This window comes from Macaca mulatta, chromosome 3, assembly GCF_049350105.2.
Source record: "Macaca mulatta isolate MMU2019108-1 chromosome 3, T2T-MMU8v2.0, whole genome shotgun sequence".
NCBI classification, from domain to species: domain Eukaryota; kingdom Metazoa; phylum Chordata; class Mammalia; order Primates; family Cercopithecidae; genus Macaca; species Macaca mulatta.
This window is the reverse complement of record NC_133408.1, coordinates 177280287-177303590: the sequence shown is the minus strand read 5'-3', so window position 1 is coordinate 177303590 and position 23304 is coordinate 177280287. Positions and strand designations below refer to the sequence as shown.

Sequence of the window (23304 nt, the reverse complement as noted above, 5' to 3'; positions counted from 1 at the left end):
AACACTATGTAGGACTTACGGGTTTCAATAGCTTAATGACCTTCTCTCAGTCCAACTTGGTTTGCTTTTATGATTTCTGGCATTACCTTCTTTATTTAACCTTTATGAATTTGGGTGTGTTGGATACTTTCCAGATGAGCATAATAATAGTAAATTGGGAGTTCAGTCGAGATCGAGTTGTGGGGCAGCTTCTTCAAACTAATTTTAAGGTATGGATTTTTTTTTTCCATTTTCTCATTAGGACCTACAGTCAGTTTCTTCTGGCTCCCAGAGAGTTCATTACCAGGTAACAAATAATTGACTCTCCTTGTTTCTTACCTTCCGGCCAAATGAAGTCCATCTTTCAATTAATGTCTCATTTTGATTTAGAGTTCACATCTTCCCAAGGGATAGAGTTCATTCTAAAAACCTAGTGAAAATGGTATTCTGATTCTTTTGTGTTTTCCTGATTTTGGACCACCCTAGTCTAGCACAAATTTGGACTGTGGATTTTCTCCTAGATCAGTTAGAAAAGGTTATAACATTGAGTGCTTTCGGTAACAAATACCAGAAAACTCAGCTGAAACTAGCTTCAGGGAGAGGGTCTCTTGGTTCACATAAGCAAAAAGTCCAGATCAAAGTGGATTTCTCATCCCATTTGGTCATGGCTCACTCTCCACTTTCCTGCTGGTCCTTCTGTTTTGTTCTCCTCTTCCTGTCAATTTTACTTCTGGCTTAGATGACCTTGGTCCAAGATGACTGCCTTTAGCCACTAGGACTATGTTTTTTCCGTCACCTCCAGAAAAAGAGAATTCCCTGCTTCCTACAACCATCAAGCAACAGTTTTAAAATGTAATCTGAGTGGTTCATCCTGGTCTTTTGGACAATCTAATAAACTCAGTCTGCCTCTCTCTATGGCCCATATAAAGTCCGTAGGAGAGCACTCTTATTCTTTGTCCCAGCAGACTTTGGGGATGCAGTTTCTTTCCAACTTCCTCATCCCGCTTGTGATGCAGAGATCTCTTCAGCCATCTTCTTACCCATTAGATTTCTCAGACATGATGTACATCCTAGCACACCGTATTACTCCAGACTGCACGGAGCCCAAACAAAGCTCTTCAACTGGTCTCATTAAAGCCCTTTTATCTGAGAGTCTCCTTACCCTGCCCTGTTAAGAGGAAAGCTATGTGGGAATCACAGCATGCCAACAATTCTCTCCAAATAAATCTCTTCAAACCCTTTATACTTCCATGTGGGGAGGAATGTAACTCTGCCTAAATTTATAAATGTGTAAATCCTGGTTTAGCACTTCACTTTGGATTTTTGTGTCTATTTTCCTATGCCTGAAATTTCCAATTTAACATCCTTTAGCATAAATAGAAAACACAACAATTTAAAGAAAACCTATACCTTGTAGCCTTCTAGGTAGCTTTCTTCCCCTACCAATCATACTCTGCCCTTGGCTGAAGCAGCTTATCTTCAGGCTTAATGGCAGGAATGGTCTTTGTGTTCTTACTTGTATGTTTATTTCTCAAACATCATATCCCACACTTCCAGAGTTCTTTCTTCCCTCTGTCTGGCCTTGAAAGGAAGAGAAGTCACTTAGGATATGTTTACATTAAGAAAAGAAACAAAAACAAAAACAAAATGAACTTCTTCTAGACTGTTTTTACCAACCACTAGAAGACAAATTTCCACCTAATTTTTTAGATAGAGCACAGCTTTCATCAGAGTGACTATTTGCATATTTACCCAGAGCCACTGTCTAGGTATAAATTTTATTTTAAAAAGTATAGTGCTTTCACAATAACAAAGACATGGAATCAACACAAATGCCCATGAATGATAGACTAGATAAAGAAAATGTTGTACATATATACCATGGAATACTATGCAGCCATAAAAAGGAATGAGATAATGTCCTTTGCACTGACATGGATGGAGGTGGAAGCCATTATCCTCAGCAAACTTATGCAAGAACAGACAACCAAACACCACATCTTCTCACTTATAAGTGGTAGTTAAACAATGAGAACACATGGACACAGAGAGGGGAACAGCACACACTGGGGCCTATTGTGGGGGTGGGAGGAAGGAGAGCATTAGGAATAATAGCTCATACATGCTGGGCTTAATACCTAGGGTATGGGTTGATAGGTGCAGCAAACCACCATGGCACATGTTTACCTATGTAACAAATCTGCAAATCCTGCACATGTACCCAAGAACTTAAAGTAAAAATTAAAATAAAAAAAGCATAGTGCTTTTAAAGGTAAGAGCTGATCTCTAACAATTGGCAGTAGTAGTTATAATACTATGAGGATATGGTTTTTTTTCAGAGTTTATACTTTTTCCTCTTAGACATTTTGAACCTTTACAACTTTATCAAAATATGTTAGATTTATCCTGGCTAGGTTTATGAGAGTACATTTACTTATTATTCCTGGCTTATACAATGTAGTCACTTTGGTGTGAGAGTTTAAACTGTGGGCATTTTGTACCACATTTTTTTATTCCCTATCTGCAACTATTCATGGAGATCAATGGATGGATAAGACACTACAATATGACTGAGTTATTTATTTATTTATTTTTGAGACGGAGTCTCGCTCTGTCGCCCAGACTGGTGTGCAGTGGTGCAAACTCGGCTCACTGCAAGCTCCGCCTCCTGGGTTCACGCCAGTCTCCTGTCTCAGCCTCCCGAGTAACTGGGACTATAGGCGCCCACCATGATGCCCGGCTAATTTTTGTATTTTTAGTAAAGATGGGGTTTCACCATGTTAGCCAGGATTGTCTTGATCTCCTGACCTCGTGGTCTACGGAACTTGTGATCTGCCCACCTCGACCTCCCGAATTTCTGGGATTACAGGCATGAGCCACCACGCCTGGCTGACTGAGTTATTTATTACATGTATTGTTTGGTGATAACACTCAGAAGGATTAATGATATTTTTCTGACTATGTCAAAATATTGCTGCATTATTTTGTTTACTTCAGTCAAATCTTGGTGTCAAAACTGCTGCATTACAAATGTCATATCAAAAGGTTTTGTGCACTGAACATCCAGGATAACAAATGCAGTGATCAGGGATGAGTGTCAGGAGTGTCACCTTTTCCCATATCCTTCCTTAGGACAATGAAGGAGTGAGCAGAGTGATAAAAAGCAGGGGCCTTTGAGCATGAAGGAATGGTTGGAACAAAAAAGATCCAAGAAGCCCAGAATTTGTTCATTAAACAGGAAAGAAAAAGAGACTGTGTTAGAATTAACGTGGCCAGAGCACAGGGAGAAGCTAATGAGGAATTTCCCGAGCAGGGCGAGGACAGCTGGTTGGAGCATGGAGCTGGGAGAGATAAACTTTCATGTTTGGCTAAGATTATCAAAGGAGGAATGAGTTGGAGGCATAGGAAATAGAGTTCTGGGTTAGCCATATTAGTTTTGATATGCCTATTAGATCCAAGAGGGTTGGTGAGTAGGCAGTTGGGTATATGAGTATTAAACTTCATTAAAAAATTCAGGCCCAGAGATAGAAATTTTGGAATCATCAGCAAATGGATGGATGGTGCTTAAAACTACAAGGCCGGAGGAGATCACTTAGGGAGGCGTTCAGTTAGAGATGAGGGCCCAGTGTTCTATCTGTATTTATTCATGAGTCAAGAAGAGTGCAGATTCAAGAGAGCCATTGGTCAAGAAGAATCATGGAAACTGAGATGAACAGCAAGGATGCTGTAAATCAAGGAGAAGGTGATATCACGAAAGCCAAAAGTGAAATGTATTTCAGAGAGGAAGGAGTAATGGACAGTGTCAAATGCCATTGACAGGCTGAAAAGATATGGATTGATTTTTATATTTTTTCTAGGTGTGCATATTATAAAACACATGGGATATAGGTGCTATTAATTTTTATGTAGAAAGTGAGTGGCAGGAAATTTAATACTAAATCTTTCATTTCTTAGTGCAGAAACTGATTATATCAGAATCCCCTAGTTTGTTCTGGTGGGAATAAGGAGTGTTATAGGTGAAAAAGCTATAAGAAACGTGAACAACGAAATGTCTTAAATGTCTTTTAATGAAGCTTCTTGTCTATGAGATGGCATTAAATATGCTTGGAGAATTAACTGTGAAGAGAATAAATTAATACCAGTATTTCTGAAAACTTGAGAAATTCCTGTCAGCTCACTAATTTGCAGCTAAGATTTTAGCTTACTGTTTTCTAAGACCAGAAAAAACTCAGGAGAAAAGCAGCATTTAGAAAGGTGTACATGTGCCCAAGACACCTTATTAGTGAGCCATATGGCAGTTTCTCGCCACTTAAGCATTTCATTGCTTTGGTTTCTTCCTTTTCCAAATTCATAGTGAATTGCCAACAAAGCACTGAGGCTCAAAAATGACACTTCTTATTAACCTAATAAGGCATTATGGGTTATACAAGAATGTGTTAGATATTTATAGCCTGTTGAAAATTCTTGCCTACACCATCTCTGAGGTCAAAATACAAAGGCCCCTCCATCCTAATAGCATTGATGTTACCTGTAACTAGTACGTTTTACAAGCAAAATGCATTGCACTTGCAGATTTAGGATATTCTTGATGTTGCCAAATGAACAAGAATTAACATAAGAATTGGACTCTACCTGCTTATTTGATAAGGATGCTTTCTGAGGCCACCTACTTTGAGATAATTCCTTCTCTGCCTCCTCCCTCGAAATCATGATACCCCTTCTTAACGCCAAATCACAAAGGTACTAAGGAATAGAGGCAGATGTGCCATTCTAGTGATTTCCAGCTGGGAAGATTTTGCTCCCTGTGGGGGACATTTGGCAATGTCTGAAGACTTTGAAATCTATTTGATAAAGGCCATGGATGCTATTAAACATCTTATAATGCACAGATAAGCCTTCTACCACGAAGAATTATCCAGCCCCAAATGTCAATAGTGTAGAGCTTGAGGAACCCTGAGTTACTCTGGCGGTTTTCAGTACATAAATGACAACCCCAGATAGGTATAAGACCTAGACGAGGAAAGGGAAAGGAGAAAGAAAGAGGAGGAGCAAAAAAAAAAAAAAAAAAAAAAAAAAAAAAGTAGGGATGGAGAACAGAAGGAGGCATTTATAGATGTAGTACGGTAGAATAAAGAGAGAACTAGGAGCAATTAGAGGGTTTTTTGTAGACACCCCGGGTTTCCCCATTTCCCAGGGTGATGCTTTATGGGGCATTAAATGGTAGGAATTATAACTTGAGATTTTAGTGAATACCATAGGATTCACCCGTAGGTGCAAAAATAGATTCAGCCAGGTGATTACCTTCTGTAAGAATTAATTCACTTAAAAATAGTACCAGAATGGTTGGAATGTTTAAAAATAGAGATAACATTATTGAAAAGCCTTTTCATTCTTCAAGGTGGTACAGGCGTCTTTCACTTTCATAAAAAAAAAAAAAAAACCCTCTTGGTCAGATCGGAGTCTACATTGCTTGTTCCTCCTATGATCTCCTTTGTTCCTACATGCCTGCTTTTCTGGAGTACTGGTCTGTATTGTATTCCATGAAAGTTGTGTCTAGTTCTGGGCAAACAGCATTTTCCTATAAATATTTCATTCATCCCCTTTCTCTTTATTCTGGCTGTCCTTATTCATCTCTCTCCTTTCTCTGAAATCTCTTCCTCCTCCATTTGTTTTCTGGCGTCCAGAAGAGTCCTTCAATAGATAGAGTGGAACAAGGTTTAGAGAGTCTTCCTGGGAATTGATTTATCTTGCCTGAGAGAGAAGGATGGGACCAGCTAGAAACTTTGGAGAATGCTATTCCTTTGGACTAGATTAAAGCTGTCAGCAATGGGTCAAATGAGGAATTAAGTAAGACTTGCCTAGGGTCAGGTCTGTTGTCCGTGAGGAGTGAAGGCAGTACTGGAGTTGTCATTATTGCTAATGGAGAACTTTCTCACACAAAGGGACTCTTGAAAATGTTAGAATATTACTTATTTCTATCTTCTACGCAACTGTCACTATTTCTTCATCTTCCAAATCTGGGTTGAAGAATGGCCATGCCATTTCTGTATTTCTCCACTGTAGGAGTCATGGGTGGTAAAGTAGGTTTGAGGTGAAGGGGTTTTGAGATATTAAAATAAACAATAGCAAGTCTATTTGGGGCTTTAGTTAGAGACATACATACATATTTGTATGCAACATTATGTTAAATGGATAGATGTCTGATGTGTGGGAGATGCTGGGACAGACAGATGAGAAGTTTGAATGGGTAACAAGAGAAAGTTTAAAGTAAGGTGATTATTCATTGACCATTATTAAATGAGGCAGGGATTTCCAAGCCGTAGAACTTTTGTTTCTGTTTATGTCCTTTTGCAATTTTATGAAAGAAAAAGAATTTCATTCACATTGAAGGCATAGTTCAACACTAGGTGAACATTGCTTAATTGGAAAACTTACTTGAGTGTGTGATGGGGCTGCTGTGCCTTCATTAAATTATGTGTGCATCAGCTATGAGCAATTGCATGTAAATTAAGGGTAACTTTGGCATATGCATGCCAAATAGTGGTTCAGATGATTTTCTCATCAATTTTATATAATTTGTGCCAGTTGGCTTTCAGAAATATATACACATGAGGAATGTCAGTTTTGTGTTTGTGCATGTGTCTGTATTTTTAGCACAAGAAGCAGATTTTCCATTAACATATATCAAAAGCGAAGATTCACGTATCAGGGATTTTTGAAATGAGCAGTTTTTGCTAATATTATTCATTTAAAGAGCATGTAATTTTAGATTATTGTATTTAAAATAGAAAGGAGCATGGTATATCTAAGGTTATGTCATTTGGCCTACATTACAGAGCAATGACAGTTGCATTCATCTAAATCACACCATTTATATGAAGAAAAATAACAGATCCAAAAATGGACAAGTCAAGTATCTTATCTCTTTGATGAATCATTGATTTGATCATGCAATTTGAGAGGACTGGGGAGACTAGAGGCTCTAAATTACCATTGAAGGCTGTAGATGTGATGGTTAGAGGCACAGCTCAGGTAATTATGTGACTGTCTTCTGAAATATAACTGCATTCATACAATCATATTTCTTAAGTATCTACTCTGTCAGATACTTTTGAAAGATGCATATTTTTAAGATTGTATTTTTTCTCTGTATTGGAAAATAGGTCACTGTACATTTGTTTAATGTGCAGCATTCACAAATCAAAAATACTCTGACCATTCATGTTCTTGTTTAGTGATGAGAACATTGCCGGGTCCAACCTAGAGCTTCCATGAAGCTAAGGTCTGTCCTGGAACCAATATTCGCCCTCTTTCAAGGAACCGTTTGTTTTTCTTACTTCCTATTTCCTTCCATGTCTAATTCATGGTTCACATTGCACTGCTTTTCACCCTTCTGCAGAGGCCAGAGGATGCCCCTGAATCCAGGAATCCTTAATGCCAGGGCTACCCAATCTGCTAGTCTTCCAGGCCCTCTGAGAACGGAGAACGTGTTTACCTGATGTGAGCTGTATGAATTAGTAACGAGAGTTACTTTAAACACGAATTAGAGAAAATTCAGTAATACCTCTCTATTAACATCACTATCACTCAGTTACACTCCCATTATTATTATTTTTTTAGTACAAAGAGAAAGGTGTGTAGATAGACATGATGCAGGAATTATTTGTACCCTGTGTACATAAGAACATATTCTTCTATGTGGTCATGACAGGGTAAGAATGTGCGAGCATAAAAAGTTTACACACCTTCACTGTAAATTGTGAATTCCTGTCTGATATTCTGCTTCTCTTTATTCCTGCTCCATTTTTAACCCATACAATATGCGTTTCTCTCTGATATCAAGGTCTTCATGGTATATCTCTTGCCTTTAAAAGCTATGTGTGTTCTGCAATCTGCCAGGTTTTATAATCTTGGTTTACTGTAGTTTTGATATTGTACATAATTCTAGACTTCTGCTTGGTTTTTAACTCGCCACCCAATGTATACCTTTATGGTGTGCAGTTTTGTTTTCCCACATTTATATAAAGTTCCACATATAGATGTACATGAATACATGTATGGGGATTGTTGCTTAAAAATACAACTGTAGCTGGGCGCAGTGGCTGATGCCTGCAATCTCAGCACTTTGGGAGGCCATCATGGGCAGATCGCTTGAGCCCAGGAGTTTGAGACCAGCCTGGGTAACATGGCAAAACCCCGTCTGTACAAAAAACAACCCCAAAATTAGCTGGGTACTGTAGCACGTGCCTGTAGTCCCAGCTACGTGGGAGCTGAGGTGGAAGGATTGTTTGAGTCCAGGAGGCAGAGGTTGCAGTGAGCTGAGATTGCACCATTGCACTCCTGCCTGGGTGACAGGGTGAGACTCTGTCTCAAAAAATAAAAATAAAAATTATAATAAAAATAAAAATGTATTTACAATTTGCATGTGCACACTATACATATTATACCACAATTTATTTTTAATGGTAATGTACCATGGAAATTACATCTTGCTAATAGGTGAAACTCTAACTCAGTCTTTAAAAATTATCACTCTATTCCATGGTGTTTATTTAACCCTGTTTCTATGGATAGACATTTTTAGGTTGTGTAGTATTGTTGCCATTGTTTGCAAACAATATTGCAATAAACTTTATGGTACTTCAAAGATAAAATCACAACAGAAATAAAAAATATGTCACATGCTAAAAACATACTAAGATTGGCTGTATTTGTGTGAAGTTTGTAAATTACATAACGCATACAGCAAAGTTACCCAAAATCTGTAATTGAATTTTTCTTCACATGGTTGTAGTCTCAGTTCCTATGTCTGGGTTGGAGTTGCCTATCGTTCCCATTGATTACCATATTCCTGTGGAATTCTTAGGCAGCAGGGAACACAGTGGTGGGAAGTGGGAAGACAGCAAGACTGAAGAATGTGTGGGAGCAGGAACTCTGAGCTACCAGGAGCAAACTGTCTGGTGAGAAACAGGAGGCTTAGTTTGACAAGTAATAAAAGTTGAATCTGTGGAAGATCTTTGACTAGAGTAGAGTGAGGTCTTCATATCCATTTAGATCATTCTAGTTTGCTTTCTTCCTGCTTTTGTTTGAGCTGAGTCTAGAAAATTCTGAGCTCTCAAACTTGATTTATACCGAACCTCACTCATCCTTCAAAACCTGAAATCATAATTCCTTTAGAAGCTATAAAACCCTGTACATGAGGTCATGAGCTCTGAAGTAAAAGAAGTCTGTACTCTCCACCACTGAATAGCTTGGGACGTCTGGGTAGTTTACTTAAACTCTCACAACTGAAGTTCTTTACTGTGGTCAGCTCTTAGATGTAGGAGAAGAGGTTCAGGAAGAATAGTGGGGTGAATTGCAGGAGAGGTAGGTAGAAGCTAGATTATGCAGCCTTCTTAATAACAAAACGAAGAAAGCCTGCACATACATAGATTTTGGGTTAAAACTAACCTCTTATTGAGACTGTAGCCTAATATTTCTAAATTATCTCTGTGGCAGTGTCCAGGTAACCCTAAAACTAGGGGAGATGATTATGTAAGACTTGAACACTCCAATTGTGAATTCTGATAGTAACATATATGGCTGAGAGAAATTGTATCAAGTATAAAATATTCAGTAGATGAAATAAAAAATGGAATACTCTAAGCTTTATTTAATCTATAGCCACCATTAATACAGAAGTAGAGCAGTGTTTACATGAAGTTCTCAGAAGCACAAAATGAGCATACCGTAAAAAGAAAAAAAAAAAAAAGGAAAATTACCGTCACCAAAATGTGGTTGTGATTTTTTTGACAGCTTGTCCAGATTAGTGTTTCTTATCCTTCACTGCTAGACAGTGGAGATGAGTCAGGGTAGAAGCTGTAGGTGGAAGACTAAGAGTAGGAAGGAATGAAGGACAGCCAGAGTCAAGAGCTACCTGTTCTACTTGACATAGTGACAGCTGGCCTCTGTGTAACTGGGTTGGATGACGCAGGATTGTATCTACTGGCACTTCTTGTCTGTACATCAGCGCCAGGACTCTTTGTAAACTACTGCTCCAGAACGAAGGTTTTTAGCCCCAAGTTTGAGACTTTCAAAGGAAAGGGCTTTCTTAAATGTGAACTGAGTCTTCCATTTGCTTTGCCAACAGTGAATTTCTTTTGCTGTCTTCTATTTTTTTTTTTTTCTTATTACCAAACTCTGATTCTTTTGGAAGCTGGCTCAAAATCCTTTTTCTAAAATTGGTGGCTGTTGGCAGTAACCAGGAAGTAAATTGAAATCATAATTAAAATAGTCATCCCTTGGGAAAAGAAGTTGAAACTTGGTAAATCAGACTTACAGTAACTCCAAGAATTGGAGCCAGAGAGAAGCATGCAGAGCATCTAGACTGGTTCCTAGTGTAGTAGCCACCCTTTAAAGACATGGTCCACGCTTTATTCTTTGTGACCTTCCAGTCACATGCCTTGCATTTCATTGGCTTTAATAAACATGCATTGAAAAGGTTGATCACAATTGTATCACAGGAATAAGAATAATGTATAGTTTTGTGACAAATGATGGCCCAAATTAGCAAGTGATAAGTTAATTTTGGTGAAACTAGGGTAATACCAAGTAAGCAGTTACTCTTGAATGGGGAAGGGAGACATCAGTAAAATAAAATGTTCTGAAATGTATGCCTGTTGGTGATAGAAGACATTCAGCCTTGAAGACAATATCCTGTATTTAAGACAATGATATAACATCTAATATTGTGAACAGAGGCACTGGATTGCTGATTAAGACAAGCCCTATAAGCATCAAACCAACAAATGGCGTGATTTCAGCCTTTGTTAAAAGCCACCCTGTTTTGTGTTCACTCATACAAATTTGCCCTGTTTATTTCTTTTCTCTAAAACTCAGAATCTGAGTGCAAATGTATTTATGGATAAATAGTATTGTGTTAGGGGTAGCACCATCTAAATGACCAGGTCTGAAATGTGGCCAGTGTCCCATGAGACCCTCATATGACTAAGGGCAGAATTGTTTTAGGTAAAATAATGTCTCAGCTGCCTAGCATGAGATATAATTATCTCTCGGATAATTCTATCTGCACATAAACACGTTTCCACTAATGGGTTAAGCATTTTATGTGTCATTAATTCCTCAAAAGAACCCTTATGTTAGATATTATTGTAGCCATTTTAAAATGAGGTATTCAAGGAACTGGATAAGAAACTATCCTAAACTCTCACAGCGAGTAGCGGGTGAGAGTCGGGCGCCAGGATTGTCGTGCCTCTCAAAGCTGGTGCGCATCCCATCAGCCTTCCACCGCCTCTGGGCTTGCTGCTTAATTGGGGCTGGATCACATACAATCTCTCGCCTTGTTTTTCCATCTCATTCATCAGATCTGTCTCCCCTACGATATTTTAACACCTCCAGGACAGGAACATTTTTTGGCATCTCAATTCTTAGCTTGTCTGTGATAATGATGATCACATCCTACAAAAATTTCAGTTTTGTGAAGCAGACTTTCTCACTATCTTTTTGCTCTGTTTCTCAACTCAAGTGAAATCCAACATCCACCACCGCCACCTCAACCACCACCAACTTTTCTGTCCCTAGCCTGCTCTTCACCTCCTATTCTCTCTCGGATCTTTGAGATATATTTTCAGCACCCATTTGTGCTTCATACCTGGATTTTCTTGTTGCTTATTTTACAGATTGCTGGCATATTTTGTAGGTATATTTTGCATATTGTCAATCTGCTACACTAGAACATCATTTTAACACTGACTTCAAAAAAATCTCCAATTTCTAGTGTCCCAATGTAGGTGAAGCATTTTCATCTGCATAGATATGTACATGGACTAGATTCAAGAGCAAATTTTTTTGAGACTTGATGCTTTTGTACATTTTATATATGTAGAATTTTTGAATAAGTAGTTTAATTGCATTATGAATCTACCCAGATAGTAATTACAGTTTTTCATTGAAAGTCAAATGACTTTTAACATAGAACCTATTATTATGTGAGTAGCTTTTCTTTAAGAACTCACTTTTTAAAAATGAACAAGGTGGAAAGAGCTTCAAAAAAGTTGAAATAGGGTGCAAATCTATTTCAGGGAAGCATTTCAGAGAAGTTAGAGCTCTACTTTTGCTTTTCTAACAACTCCCAAAATTGCAGTTTAATGTTCAGGTCACCAGGAAAGTATCCAATTATTTTAAGTAACATTGTCTTTTAAAATCAGATTCCTATGCCTTTAATTAATGATGTATTGTTTAACTTCAATTATTAATACCATCCAATGGTAAATATAAATACATTTTTCCTCTGTCTGTTTATAAAAATGAACATAAGTAGAAGAACATAAGGCACTGAAAACAAACACTTGGGAGAGACCATGGATGGAAATAAGCAAAAAATTGAGTTCTTCCATGTAGAAATTGACCTAGTTTTAGTCCGCTGCTAGGAGAATAGCCATAAGCTCAGAGAGCTTTTGTTGTTTGTTGTTTTGATATTACAATTACCGGTAACTTTGAATCGGTGATTCCTATTCTCATAAGGCATTTTACTGATCAGAATCTTCTTATTTTGCTGAATTCCCTCTGACCTAAATTTTTGATTCTTTAAATTAATAGCTTTTTTTTTTTTTTTCCCTCAGCATTTTGGGAATCTCAGATCACTTTGATAATCTAGAAAGCAGTGGTTTTTCTGTCCAGGAAAATGAACATACCCACAGACATACCAAATCTAGTGTACAATTTTGGAGAGTTCAAGAATTGTTGAACCTGTTTGAGGACCCATTAAAGTATTTTAAAGGGCTTTATAGTGACCAATGTGTTTTCACCAAACAAAATTATAATGTTATCATTAGACAAAACTTCTTTAAGAACATTGAGTTATATCAGATGTTTCTGTAGGTCAAACATTTTTGCAGTTTCCATCCATGGATCAAAATGTTGAGTAAATAAGTGAACAAAAGCGAACTACATTAATAAAGTCAGGCATGGGCATAAAACTCTCCAGACAGACAGCCACCTGCACGTAAAAAGATACACACCATCTGTATTTCCTTACCAACCTATGGTAGTTGTGTTGCTGAGGCAGTGCCTCAATCTGGATTTTATTAACCTAGACTAAATAACATCCAATATTCTGTAATTAGAATAGCCTAGAGATAGTGTGATGGATCCTTAGGTTTTTAAAATGATAAATCAAGCATTCCTGTATTCTTTCTGTTGATTTTTACCTAGGGAAATTAGGATATGTTTTTATAGTGTCCTCTGCAGCATATTCAACATCAAAATGCAGAAAGGGTCCTTGTGTTTTAGCTCCTTTATTCATAGAGAAGATAATCCTGTTTCTGTTTAATCTCTTTATTTATTAGCTTTCATAGTTGCCACTAAATATTTTGAATCACTTCCAAATTTATTGGTCTATAATTACATTTCTCACCCAAGTGAGAGACGTCAGCAGCTTTATCTGGTTTACAAAAATGCATTAAGTACCTTAAGTTCCTTTAAAACAAGATGTCACACATGTCAAAATATAATTCTCAAAATATTACACATAATTCTCATATAAATAGTTACTAAGCACATGTCAAGATTTCATTTAGCTCAACAATCAGGATGAAAATTCAGTTCAAAAAAGAGGAATATATATACACGTATATATAGAATATATATACACGTATATATAGAATATATATACACGTATATATAGAATATATATACATAATAGAGCAAGAGAGACTATATGTAACATATATTTTTTTCTATATGTAGTATATAGTATCTCTGTATCTATAGCTATATGGATATATTTTATATTTATAAATACAGATTTTGGTAGCATTCCTGAATGAGACCAGTTTTTCCTCTATCAATTATTTAATTCACAGAATTCATTTAGAGTAAAACTCCATACACTCAATGTTTCTAGTTTACTAAGATACCTCCCTTTTGTTTGGTAATGTTAGGTTCTTTCACATACATCCTCAGACTCATCTGAAAGGCTTGTTAAAACACATTACTGGGTTCCACCCATAGTGCTTCTGTAGACCTGGGATGGGCCCTGGAAATTTGTGCTTCTGACAAGTTTCCAGCTGATGCACACTTTGAGAACAAGTGATTTAAGCCCAGGCTTTATTTGAGGATCAAGTAGGGCAGCAGGGAGTGTTGAGTAACTACCAAGAAAGTCAGTACAACCTCTGATTGGGTCCTTATTACTTCTATGTTATTCCTGTTTTCTTCTCCTGTCCCCTCTGTACACACAAGATCATCCACACCTGCAGCTTCAGCTGCCACGTCTTTATTGCTGCCTGCACAGTCGCACCCCAATGTTGCTCCCTACATTTGAACATTTCAAATCCCTAATAAGGGCCAGACTCCCAGTGTCTTCCCCTCAGAGACCTGGCCTCCCTCATTTGTCCCATTTCTGTCAGTGATTTCAATTCCACTGCAAACCCGGGCTAGAATGCTCCAAATCACATGTTGTAAACTAGAAGGTGCTCTCCTTCCACCCTGGTTATCATTGACAGGCTTCTCTTAGTAGAGAAAATGTTTAATTTTTAAAAGTTTGGAATCTGAAGAGAAAATCCTTTCAGTTTTCAATCTGCCAGTTCTCTCTTCTGTTTCGTGGATATAGCCTTAATTCTTTATAAGAAATAAAAGCTTCTGAGACTTCAAGGAAGTTTGGGAACTGAGAATTGTAGTAAATCAGGGAAGCAAGCCAGTCCTGGCAATCTGTTGGAAGGGCAGTTTTTCGAAGCCCGGGAGGTCAGAGGCCAGGCTTCTAGAGGTCATGTCTGAGGCGTGTAAGTGAGACTTGGAGCAGGAGATAATAAACATAAGCTTCAGGCGTTTGGAAGGGCAAGAAAGGAGAGTTTAAGAAGATTTTCAAAAGATATATCAACTTCAGTTTCAGCTACTTGGGAGGCTGAGGCTGGAGGATCACCTGAGCCCAGGAAACCGAGGCTATGGTGAGCCATGATCACACCACTGCACTCCAGCCTGGAAGACAGAGTGAGACCCTGTCTCAAAAAATAAAATATAAATAAAATAGCAATAAAAAATAGATGTAACAAGATCAGCTGAGGGGAATGTATTTTGGAAGAGAGGGAGCTATTGAGAGCAGAAGAATTAATGAGTGGATTTTAATAATGCTACAGAAATAAAGTTCAAAGGAGAAAGAAAGATAGTCTAGAGTCTAAATTAAGTGATTGGCTTTGAAGAGAAGAGACATATTTTTATCCAAACTCAGAGGAAAGAATGATGGCAGTTATGTCAGGCAGACTTGATGTTAAATAGGGAGGGGTAATTGGGAGGTCACAGACGTGAGACGCCTAGAGAATGCTCAGGTGAATGAGCACGTTGCAGTTTGGGTGAGTGTTGGACAGAGTGATTTTGTCATTGGTTAACCTGGCACTACTTTTCTTCCTTGTCTACTCCTCTGTAATTGGGTTCAGTGGAGAAGGCTGAGGTTAGAGATGACCTCAAGGTGTAAGGTTGATTTTGTTCCCATGTAGATGAACAGCCCCTGTGTATGGATCGCTGCTGCTTTTTCTCACGTACTGTATGTCCCATGTGGCCAGTAGATAACGTTTGATTCATTCTCATTCTGTGCCAGTGCCTTAGACCTAGGTGTCAATGACAGCCAGCTGTCACTCGTTCCTTGGCTTCACAAAGGGAAAGAAAGAAATTCCCATAAGAAGTAAATGTCCTAAAATAGATTATTTATGTTTAATGGAATAATAGAAAATATTTAATGGAATAATTGAGAACCTCCTGGTAATTTTATGAGGGAGTTATTTTTAAAATTTCTATGTGAAAGAATTTCAAAGCAGAGCCCTTCTTTCTGTTCCTAGAGAAAAAAAAATGTGATTTGGTCTTCTCACCAGTGCTTTGTGTAGGAAAGGATGGCAGAATGCTGAGTGAGGGAAGCCCATCAGGTTATTGAAATTGAGCCACTAGAATGTGTGTGTCTCTTTCCAGGACCATGAAACCTCCTTCCCCAGGGCTCTCTCAGCACAGAGGCTCTCCCCTCGGTGGTGCTTCCTAGATGGTGAGTTCTGCATTTCTTGTGGGTATCATGGGAGTTGGGGAGGTTGAAGAGCAAGGCATCAATTGATAGGGGGGACTCTAGTTTTCCAAAAGATTTTTCAGAAAGCCTTCTTGTGACTCCACATGGCTGGTTTTTATGTGCGGAACAATGTGGACCTACTAATGTTGCCCTGTCCTTTCCTGAAGTCATTTCCCTCAACACAACTTGGTTAACTCTGGCTGAACTCAGCATCAAGTTGCTCAGGCTGATGTTTCCTTTTCATCAGCCCTCGTTTCTTAAAACTTGACTGCCTGCCTTAAATTAATTCAGACCAGTAGCTGGATTCTATAAGCATAGGATGGATACTAATTTCTATGTTGTTTGCATCTTATGGAACATTCATATTATTTTTATGAGACCATTATTGCAGTATGATGTATACATTTCTGGAGAAAGGTAGAAAAATTCAGTTGCATTCACATCTGCTTGGATCAGCACAACATATTGCATGCATAACACGTTAGTTATTTTATGGTTGTTTAATGAGTCTGTTTTTATCTCAAATATCTGTCTCCTAGATGCTGCCTGATATTACATTTCTATCCAATTACCCATATTGCATACCTTCTCACCTCTGTATATTCATGCTTACATACTACCCAATGTATCTACTACTCATTCTCTCTCTTGTTCATATGGAGACACGGTTTTCATTGCAGACCTCTTTTTTGTTTATCTGGGTGAGCGTCTGAGAGGATATAAACGTGAATATGAGTATGACAGGATTTGTGAGTGTATGAGCAAGCATTAGGATGGCAGCAGCAGAGATCTATTAAGATTTAAGGACTGTCCAGTAGCCTAGCATGACTGGAATGTAAGGGTTTTAACTGGCATAGTGGAAGAGAAGGTTATAACTTTGGTGCCAGATCACAGAACACTTTAAATGCCATAGGCATATTTTTCTAGTGTTATGAAGATGGCCACTTGTATTTATATGAGATCTAACCCACACAAATCATGATGCAAGTTTTTGTTAATGTCTCGTCAGCTGCCTCTGAGGACTTCCCTCCAGCTTCTTTATTCCATAGCAATGAGAAACATAATCATTTGTCATTCCTGAATTTGCAGAGGAACAACATGTATTTCAGAAAATTATGAAAATATTTATGTTATGTTCTATCTAAAGTCTTAGATAAAACTACAACTGTTGTGGCTAACAGTCTTAACCCAGATGTAGTTTCACTCCATAGGTTTATTAAAAAAACCTTTGAAAGGTAATTGCAGTCATGGTTTAAAAGAACAAAATAGAGTCAATTTCTCCAAGGCAGATTTTATTCTATTCTTAGATTTTAGAGAGCAGGGACGATGATTGGCTGGTTTCTTAGTTCAGTCCCCTTTGGAGAGAAGCTACTCATTAAGTGTTTGTGAATTTAAAATAATTACTTGCATTTTGAGTTTTTCTTTCTTGTGCTGTTTGTTTTGTAGAAAATCTACTTATAATATTTGGGTTTTGTTAGATAGATGTAAGTGAGAAGCACATCATTCTTTTTGGTTTGATTTTTTTTTTTTTTTTTGAGATGGGAGTCTGACTCTGTTGCCCAGGCTGGAGTGCAGTGGCATGATCACGGTTCACTGCAACCTTGAACTCCTGGGCTCAGGCAATGCTCCCACCTCAGCTTCCCAAGTACCTGGGACCACAGGGGCATACCACTATCCCCAGCTAATTAAAAAAAAATTGTTTTTGTAGAGATGAAGTCTTGCTTTGTTGCCCAGGCTGGTCTCAGACTCCTGGCTTCAAGTAGTTCTCCCACCTGAGCTTCGCGAAATGCAGCTGATAGTTCTTTCTAATATTAAGAATATTTAAAATAATTTCTAGAAACCTAAAATTTCTAATTTAGGTTTTTTTTTTTTCCTCATACCATAGATGCAGCTCAATCTCTTTTAGAGAATGCTTAAATAATTTTTTTGCTGTTTTGGCTTCCTTCAGACATGGCTCTAAGGATGCAGGTTGAAAGTGAAATGATTCATTTAAGACCACATATGGTCCCTGGCCTGAATCTTCAAGCCATTTTCCAAGATGGGAAGTCACTTCCCTGAGAAGTCTACGTAACCATAGCTTTTTCTAGCTTTATTTACTTAATAAATACATAGCAATTCCTGACTTTCTTTAAGATCCTGTGCTAATTTCAGGAGGCATAAAAGATTAAATGAAACAGATTTTTAAAGAGGCAAAGTCTCTTAGTCTCATGGTTATCTGTGAAGATAGTATGTATAAGAAGTTTTAAAAAATGTAAATGTGCATGGAGGCAGGGTCAATACATTCTGTCTGGGGTAGGGAGGTTGGGACTGAGAAAGGTTTTACAGAAGCAGAAGCATTTGAGCTAGTTCTTTAAAGACAAGTATGATTTAGATGGCAGAGGCAATGGCCAGGGCTTTCTAAGCCTTAGAATAGCAGTGGCAGAGGCATGGAAGTGCTGAAGTTTTCTTAATAGATTTAGGGACTGGCCAGGAGACTAGCACGACCATCATGTAGGGGTTTTGACCAGCATAGTCGAAGAGAAGGTTATAAATTTGATGCCAGATTACAGAACATTCTGAATGCCATCTGCATTTCTTTTTCCCCTAGCAACTTCTGCTGATCGCTTTTATCGAATAGACAGATCTCAGGTAAGTTTTTTTCCAGCCTGCTTGTAAAAGTGAAAAATTCCCAAGTTAATGTACTTTGTTGGTAGCTAATCTCATAAATTTTTCTAACAAAACACACTGAGACACTTACAAATTTTGGAATGGTATTCATAACCTAAGCTATGAGTCTTTTATTTATCTTCACATGTTTTATGATTTATGGACTCAAGATGATACGGCTTGATCTTGCAAATGAGTACAGAAAATAAGTTGACTTGTAGACATTATCACTAGCCTATACTCCAAATTTTCATTCACAAAGATATTTTTACTCCTTCTTAGCCAAATTTTGTATGTCTTTTTAAGCTCATTTCTGTTTAGCAAGTTTGAGGTCCCAAGTGTATAACTAGACTACTTAGTTTCAATTTGCCAATCACTAGAGGTCAGCGATGAGAAAAAAAATATGGTTTTGCCCAAGTTAAGAAGTCCTCCCATTATCTAATTATCCTAGAAAAAAAATGTACAGTATTGAACCTAATGATAAAGATGTTAACCATGCTGCTTAGCTTTGACCAGATGATGGGGTGGAAGTCCAGGCTATCATACGCTCTCACTGGGTCAATGGTATGCGGGTGTCACTTCTCTAATAGTATTTGGGAAGATGAGGCCAGCCATTTCTAGATATACCTAAAAAAAATCCTGATTAATTGGAAATCCTGAACCAAGGGGATTCATCTCTCCCCATCTCCCACTGCCTGCCATAGCGCAGCTTTGGGGAGGATCATCAGCTGATCAAGCTCTGACAACACACTGTGATCCTTTGACATGTTGGAGAATTTCATTATTCCTCGAGACCAAGAATACTTGTTTTGTTATTCTTCATGCAACAGACTTCTTGTTCTTCCTTAGGAACATTTGCATTTTGTGATGGAGATTTCCCAAGATGAGATTTTTATTCTGGACCCAGATATGGTGGTGTCACAGCCAGCGGGGACACCTCCGGGCATGCCTGACCTGGTGGTGGAGCAAGCCTCGGGGTGAGTGTGCCTCTCCTTGCCTGTGAGGCTGGCCTCAGGGTGACATCCATGTCTGGTTCGCCTTTGAGCTTGACATCATTGTAATGACATCAAATGATTTTGAAATGTAGATTTTCTTGTTGGGTTTCCTTAGAGTGGTTATTGTAAGTCTGTCTTATGAATGGCCGTGCAGAAACACAAAACCAGATTTGCACCATGTCCAAGCCTTCTTTTCTCCATCACAGCAACTCTTCCTAACAAACCTAGAAAACACTAGTACTTGTGTTTGTGCTTACACTTTTGTAGTAACTCTGTTATCTACATTAAAAATTGACACAGGTGATTTGACAGTTTTTCTCCTCTTCCTCCTCTTTGCTATTTCCAGGCTGCTGGAGACATGTAGATTGTATAATAACTATGATGTACCAAGCACTTTTTAGGAGCTCTGTCCTGTGTCTCTCTTCTATTTCTACCACCACTTCATAGTGACTTAATCATCTTAAGTGCTCTGTGCTTATTTTCTCATCTGTAAAATACAAATAATAATAATCCTCACTCAGAGAATTGTTTGGTGATTAAAAGAATTGATACAGATAAAGCACTTAAAGTCATTCCTGGCATTTTTAAAACACGCATTAAATAGAATGTTATAATAATAATCATCATCATCATCATTCCACAGTGACCTTGAAAATTTGGAACAATTATTCTTAATTCATAGATTAAAAAATTGAGACCTAAAGCGTTATGTTACTTGCCTAGTATTTCACAGAAAATAAGTAGAAAAAATGAGATACAGTCCTGGGCTGCCTGATGCCAGAGCCCATGCATTTAATGACCATCTTCTACCACCAAAACATAATTAATATTTCTAGGTTATTTCAGTAATTCAAAACTACTTATTTAGAGAATTTTGTGTGCCAGGTCTTAGTGTCAGCACTTGGGGAATAACAGTACAAAAATAAAAACAGATAAGAATCTTTGCCCTTGTGAAATTTAGTGTTTTACTGGTCTATGGGGCCTGAATTATTGAAATAAGAATTGCTCTAGAAACCATACACAATGTACCCAAATAGTTAATGCAAATGGTATACACATCCTCATACAGTATGAATAAACAGGCCACTAGGCTAGCACAACTGCAATGTCATTTTCATCCCTGTTTTCCCCTTGTCACTTGATTTACTTTTTTTTCACTTTTTTGCTTCACTGCTGCTATTTGTGAGTGGTTTCTCACTCTGCCAGGGGCAGTTGATGTCCAGTAGGTACCAAGTCTGGGGGGAGACAAGAGAGGCCACAAGTGGCTGTGTAGAACAGATAGAAAGCTGTTCTCAGGAAGCTAGAGCCACGATGTCAGAGCATGAGGGAAGGCTGACAGGCACAAGGGGTAGACTGATACACCCCTGGGAGCCCCAAAGGTGGTGGGGAAGGCCACCTTCGCAGGGCACATCCATGCGTCAGACCCATCAGTAGTGGGGAAAGAAGGTAGAATGTTCTGTCCTACTGCAGAAGCAGCAGGTGCTAGAGCCAGGTTAGCCCACCTAACCTGGCCTCTGGCTCTTGATCTAGTAAGGAGAAAGTCCATTCTGCCAAATTGCCCTGGTCTTTGCTCACTTGGTCATTCTCTTTTTCTTTTTCGTTTTCTTTCTTTCTTTTTTTTTTTTTTTTTTTTTTGAGACGGAGTCTCGCTCTGTCGCCCAGGCTGGAGTGCAGTGGCGCAATCTCGGCTCACTGCAAGCTCCGCCTCCTGGATTCATGCCATTCTCCTGCCTCAGCCTCCCGGGTAGCTGGGACTACAGGTGCCCGCCACCATGCCCGGCTAATTTTTTGTATGGTCGTTTTCTTCATGTCAAATAATGGCCAAAAGGAATTGCTTTGGCCTGGCTAGACCTCTGTTAGCTCTAGCTCCAAAAATAAAGGAGCCTGAAAATCCACCAGGACTTGAATCAGTGCCTTTCTTATTTCTCATCAGTTGCCTCCCCAGAACTAAACCAGGATCAGGGAAGCAGTGAAACAGGATGGACTTTGTTATTTTCTAATCTGCATTTCCACACTAGGTCGTCTATTACTTCTTATTCATGTCACATTTAAAATGACTTAATCTTGAAAATCAGTTTTCTCATCTGTAAAGGGGACAGAATCATACAAATAGTTCATGATTGTTGAGATAAGTGAATGAAATAATAAATATGTAGTATCTGGTAAACATTCCATAAAGATGAATTTTGCCTCTCACATTTACAGGCAAGATTCATCTTCAGAAAGTGGAGATGAAGTCACGTGGCTGACTTTGAATGCGTAACTGTCTGGTGCCCTTCTTTCTCTCAGGATCTCAGACTGGTGGAATCCTGCCCTGCGGAAACGCATGCTGAGTGACAGTGGGCTGGGGATGATAGCTCCCTATTATGAGGACTCAGATCTGAAAGATCTCAGCCACTCCCGCGTGCTACAGTAAGAGTCCTCTCGCTGTTCTTTTCCTCTGTGCCACTGTGATTGCTGGGAGAGGATGTACTGTGGGCTGTGCACCAATGGGCAGGATTCTCTTTTCAATGGCGCTCAGGCTGTCTCGTGCAGGTGCTACTCTGTGTTTGACATTCCATGCAACTTGCTCACTTTTATCTACCCCAAACTCTTCATGGAGCTCCACCTTCCATTTCTCTTGCTCCTGAGCCACCTTGAGCCCTTTGCATGTGGACCTCCCCATACTTTAAACCTCACCAGGGTCTTCTTTTCTGGAGTCTAGCGTTTATCAGACGTCCCTGTTTGCCACATCATAAAGACATGCATGAGAGTGATCATGAGTAGCTTGAAAGTGACACGTGGTTTTTCATTTGTGAACACGTTATCTTGCTGTTTCATTGGTCCTCAGTCCTGAGCCTGTGCATGTGTGCTCTACCCAATATTGCCACATGGTTTTGTTGGCTAAAGCTAGGTGCTGCCCATGTTGTGGTTGCAGTCTCTGTGGGTAAGCAGTAAAGCATTTGTTCGTAGATCAGAACAGTACATGTGCTTTCTTTTGAGGTCTGATCATGGTGAGAGTGTAGGATGCATGCTGAAGTTCCACAACAGTCTTGATGCCTTCGTGCTCAGTGAATCCACCTTCTTATCATCTCTCCTGGTGACAGATATATTCATGAGCTCCTACTCTTTAATTTCAGGCCAATCAGTCCATCTCAGAGGTTACACAAATCCAGTGTGTTCATGAAATTAGACTGGTTTTCAGTTTACCTGGGATCTTAATCAAATAGTGACAATGGCCTTGTAACCACACAGCCTTAGCCTTTTGATAGAATAACGAGATTACTAAAGATTCTTAGAAGCCTAGGGTTAACTAAAGAGGCAAAGGAAGTGCTTTGTTTCTGAAGGAAGACCAGAAGCAATTTCAATATTACGAAGGGGAAAGAAATGAGAAATTTGGAGCTAATTATTTCATTGGCAAAATTTCGAGGCACACACCCTGAGGGCAAAAGGAGACTGCATTTTAATTGCTTCTCTGTATTACCTCTTATTTTCTTGTGTGAAGAGGGGAAAGGAACAAAAATGAATTACTATGGATTTTTCTTTTTAATTAAACTGTGTTGTTAGTTTCTGATGGCATTTTGATTGCTTACAATTCAGGATGTTTTTCCATTTCCTTTTTATACAGAATTGAGGCTTGTGAACCAGGGTGAGTCAGCCACC

The 23304-nt window shown here is 38.6% G+C and overlaps 1 protein-coding gene across 1 annotated transcript in view; it reads left to right on the top strand.

Moving 5' to 3' along the window:
- DGKI (diacylglycerol kinase iota) overlaps window positions 1-23304 on the top strand; it is a 453887-nt gene that overhangs the window by 364633 nt on the left and 65950 nt on the right. Inside the window, exons 23-27 of the mRNA XM_015134986.3 lie at window positions 242-286; window positions 15934-16003; window positions 18609-18649; window positions 19517-19644; window positions 21952-22074. Of these exons, the coding sequence (XP_014990472.3) occupies window positions 242-286; window positions 15934-16003; window positions 18609-18649; window positions 19517-19644; window positions 21952-22074 (407 nt within the window). The remainder of the gene's footprint in view (window positions 1-241; window positions 287-15933; window positions 16004-18608; window positions 18650-19516; window positions 19645-21951; window positions 22075-23304) is intronic.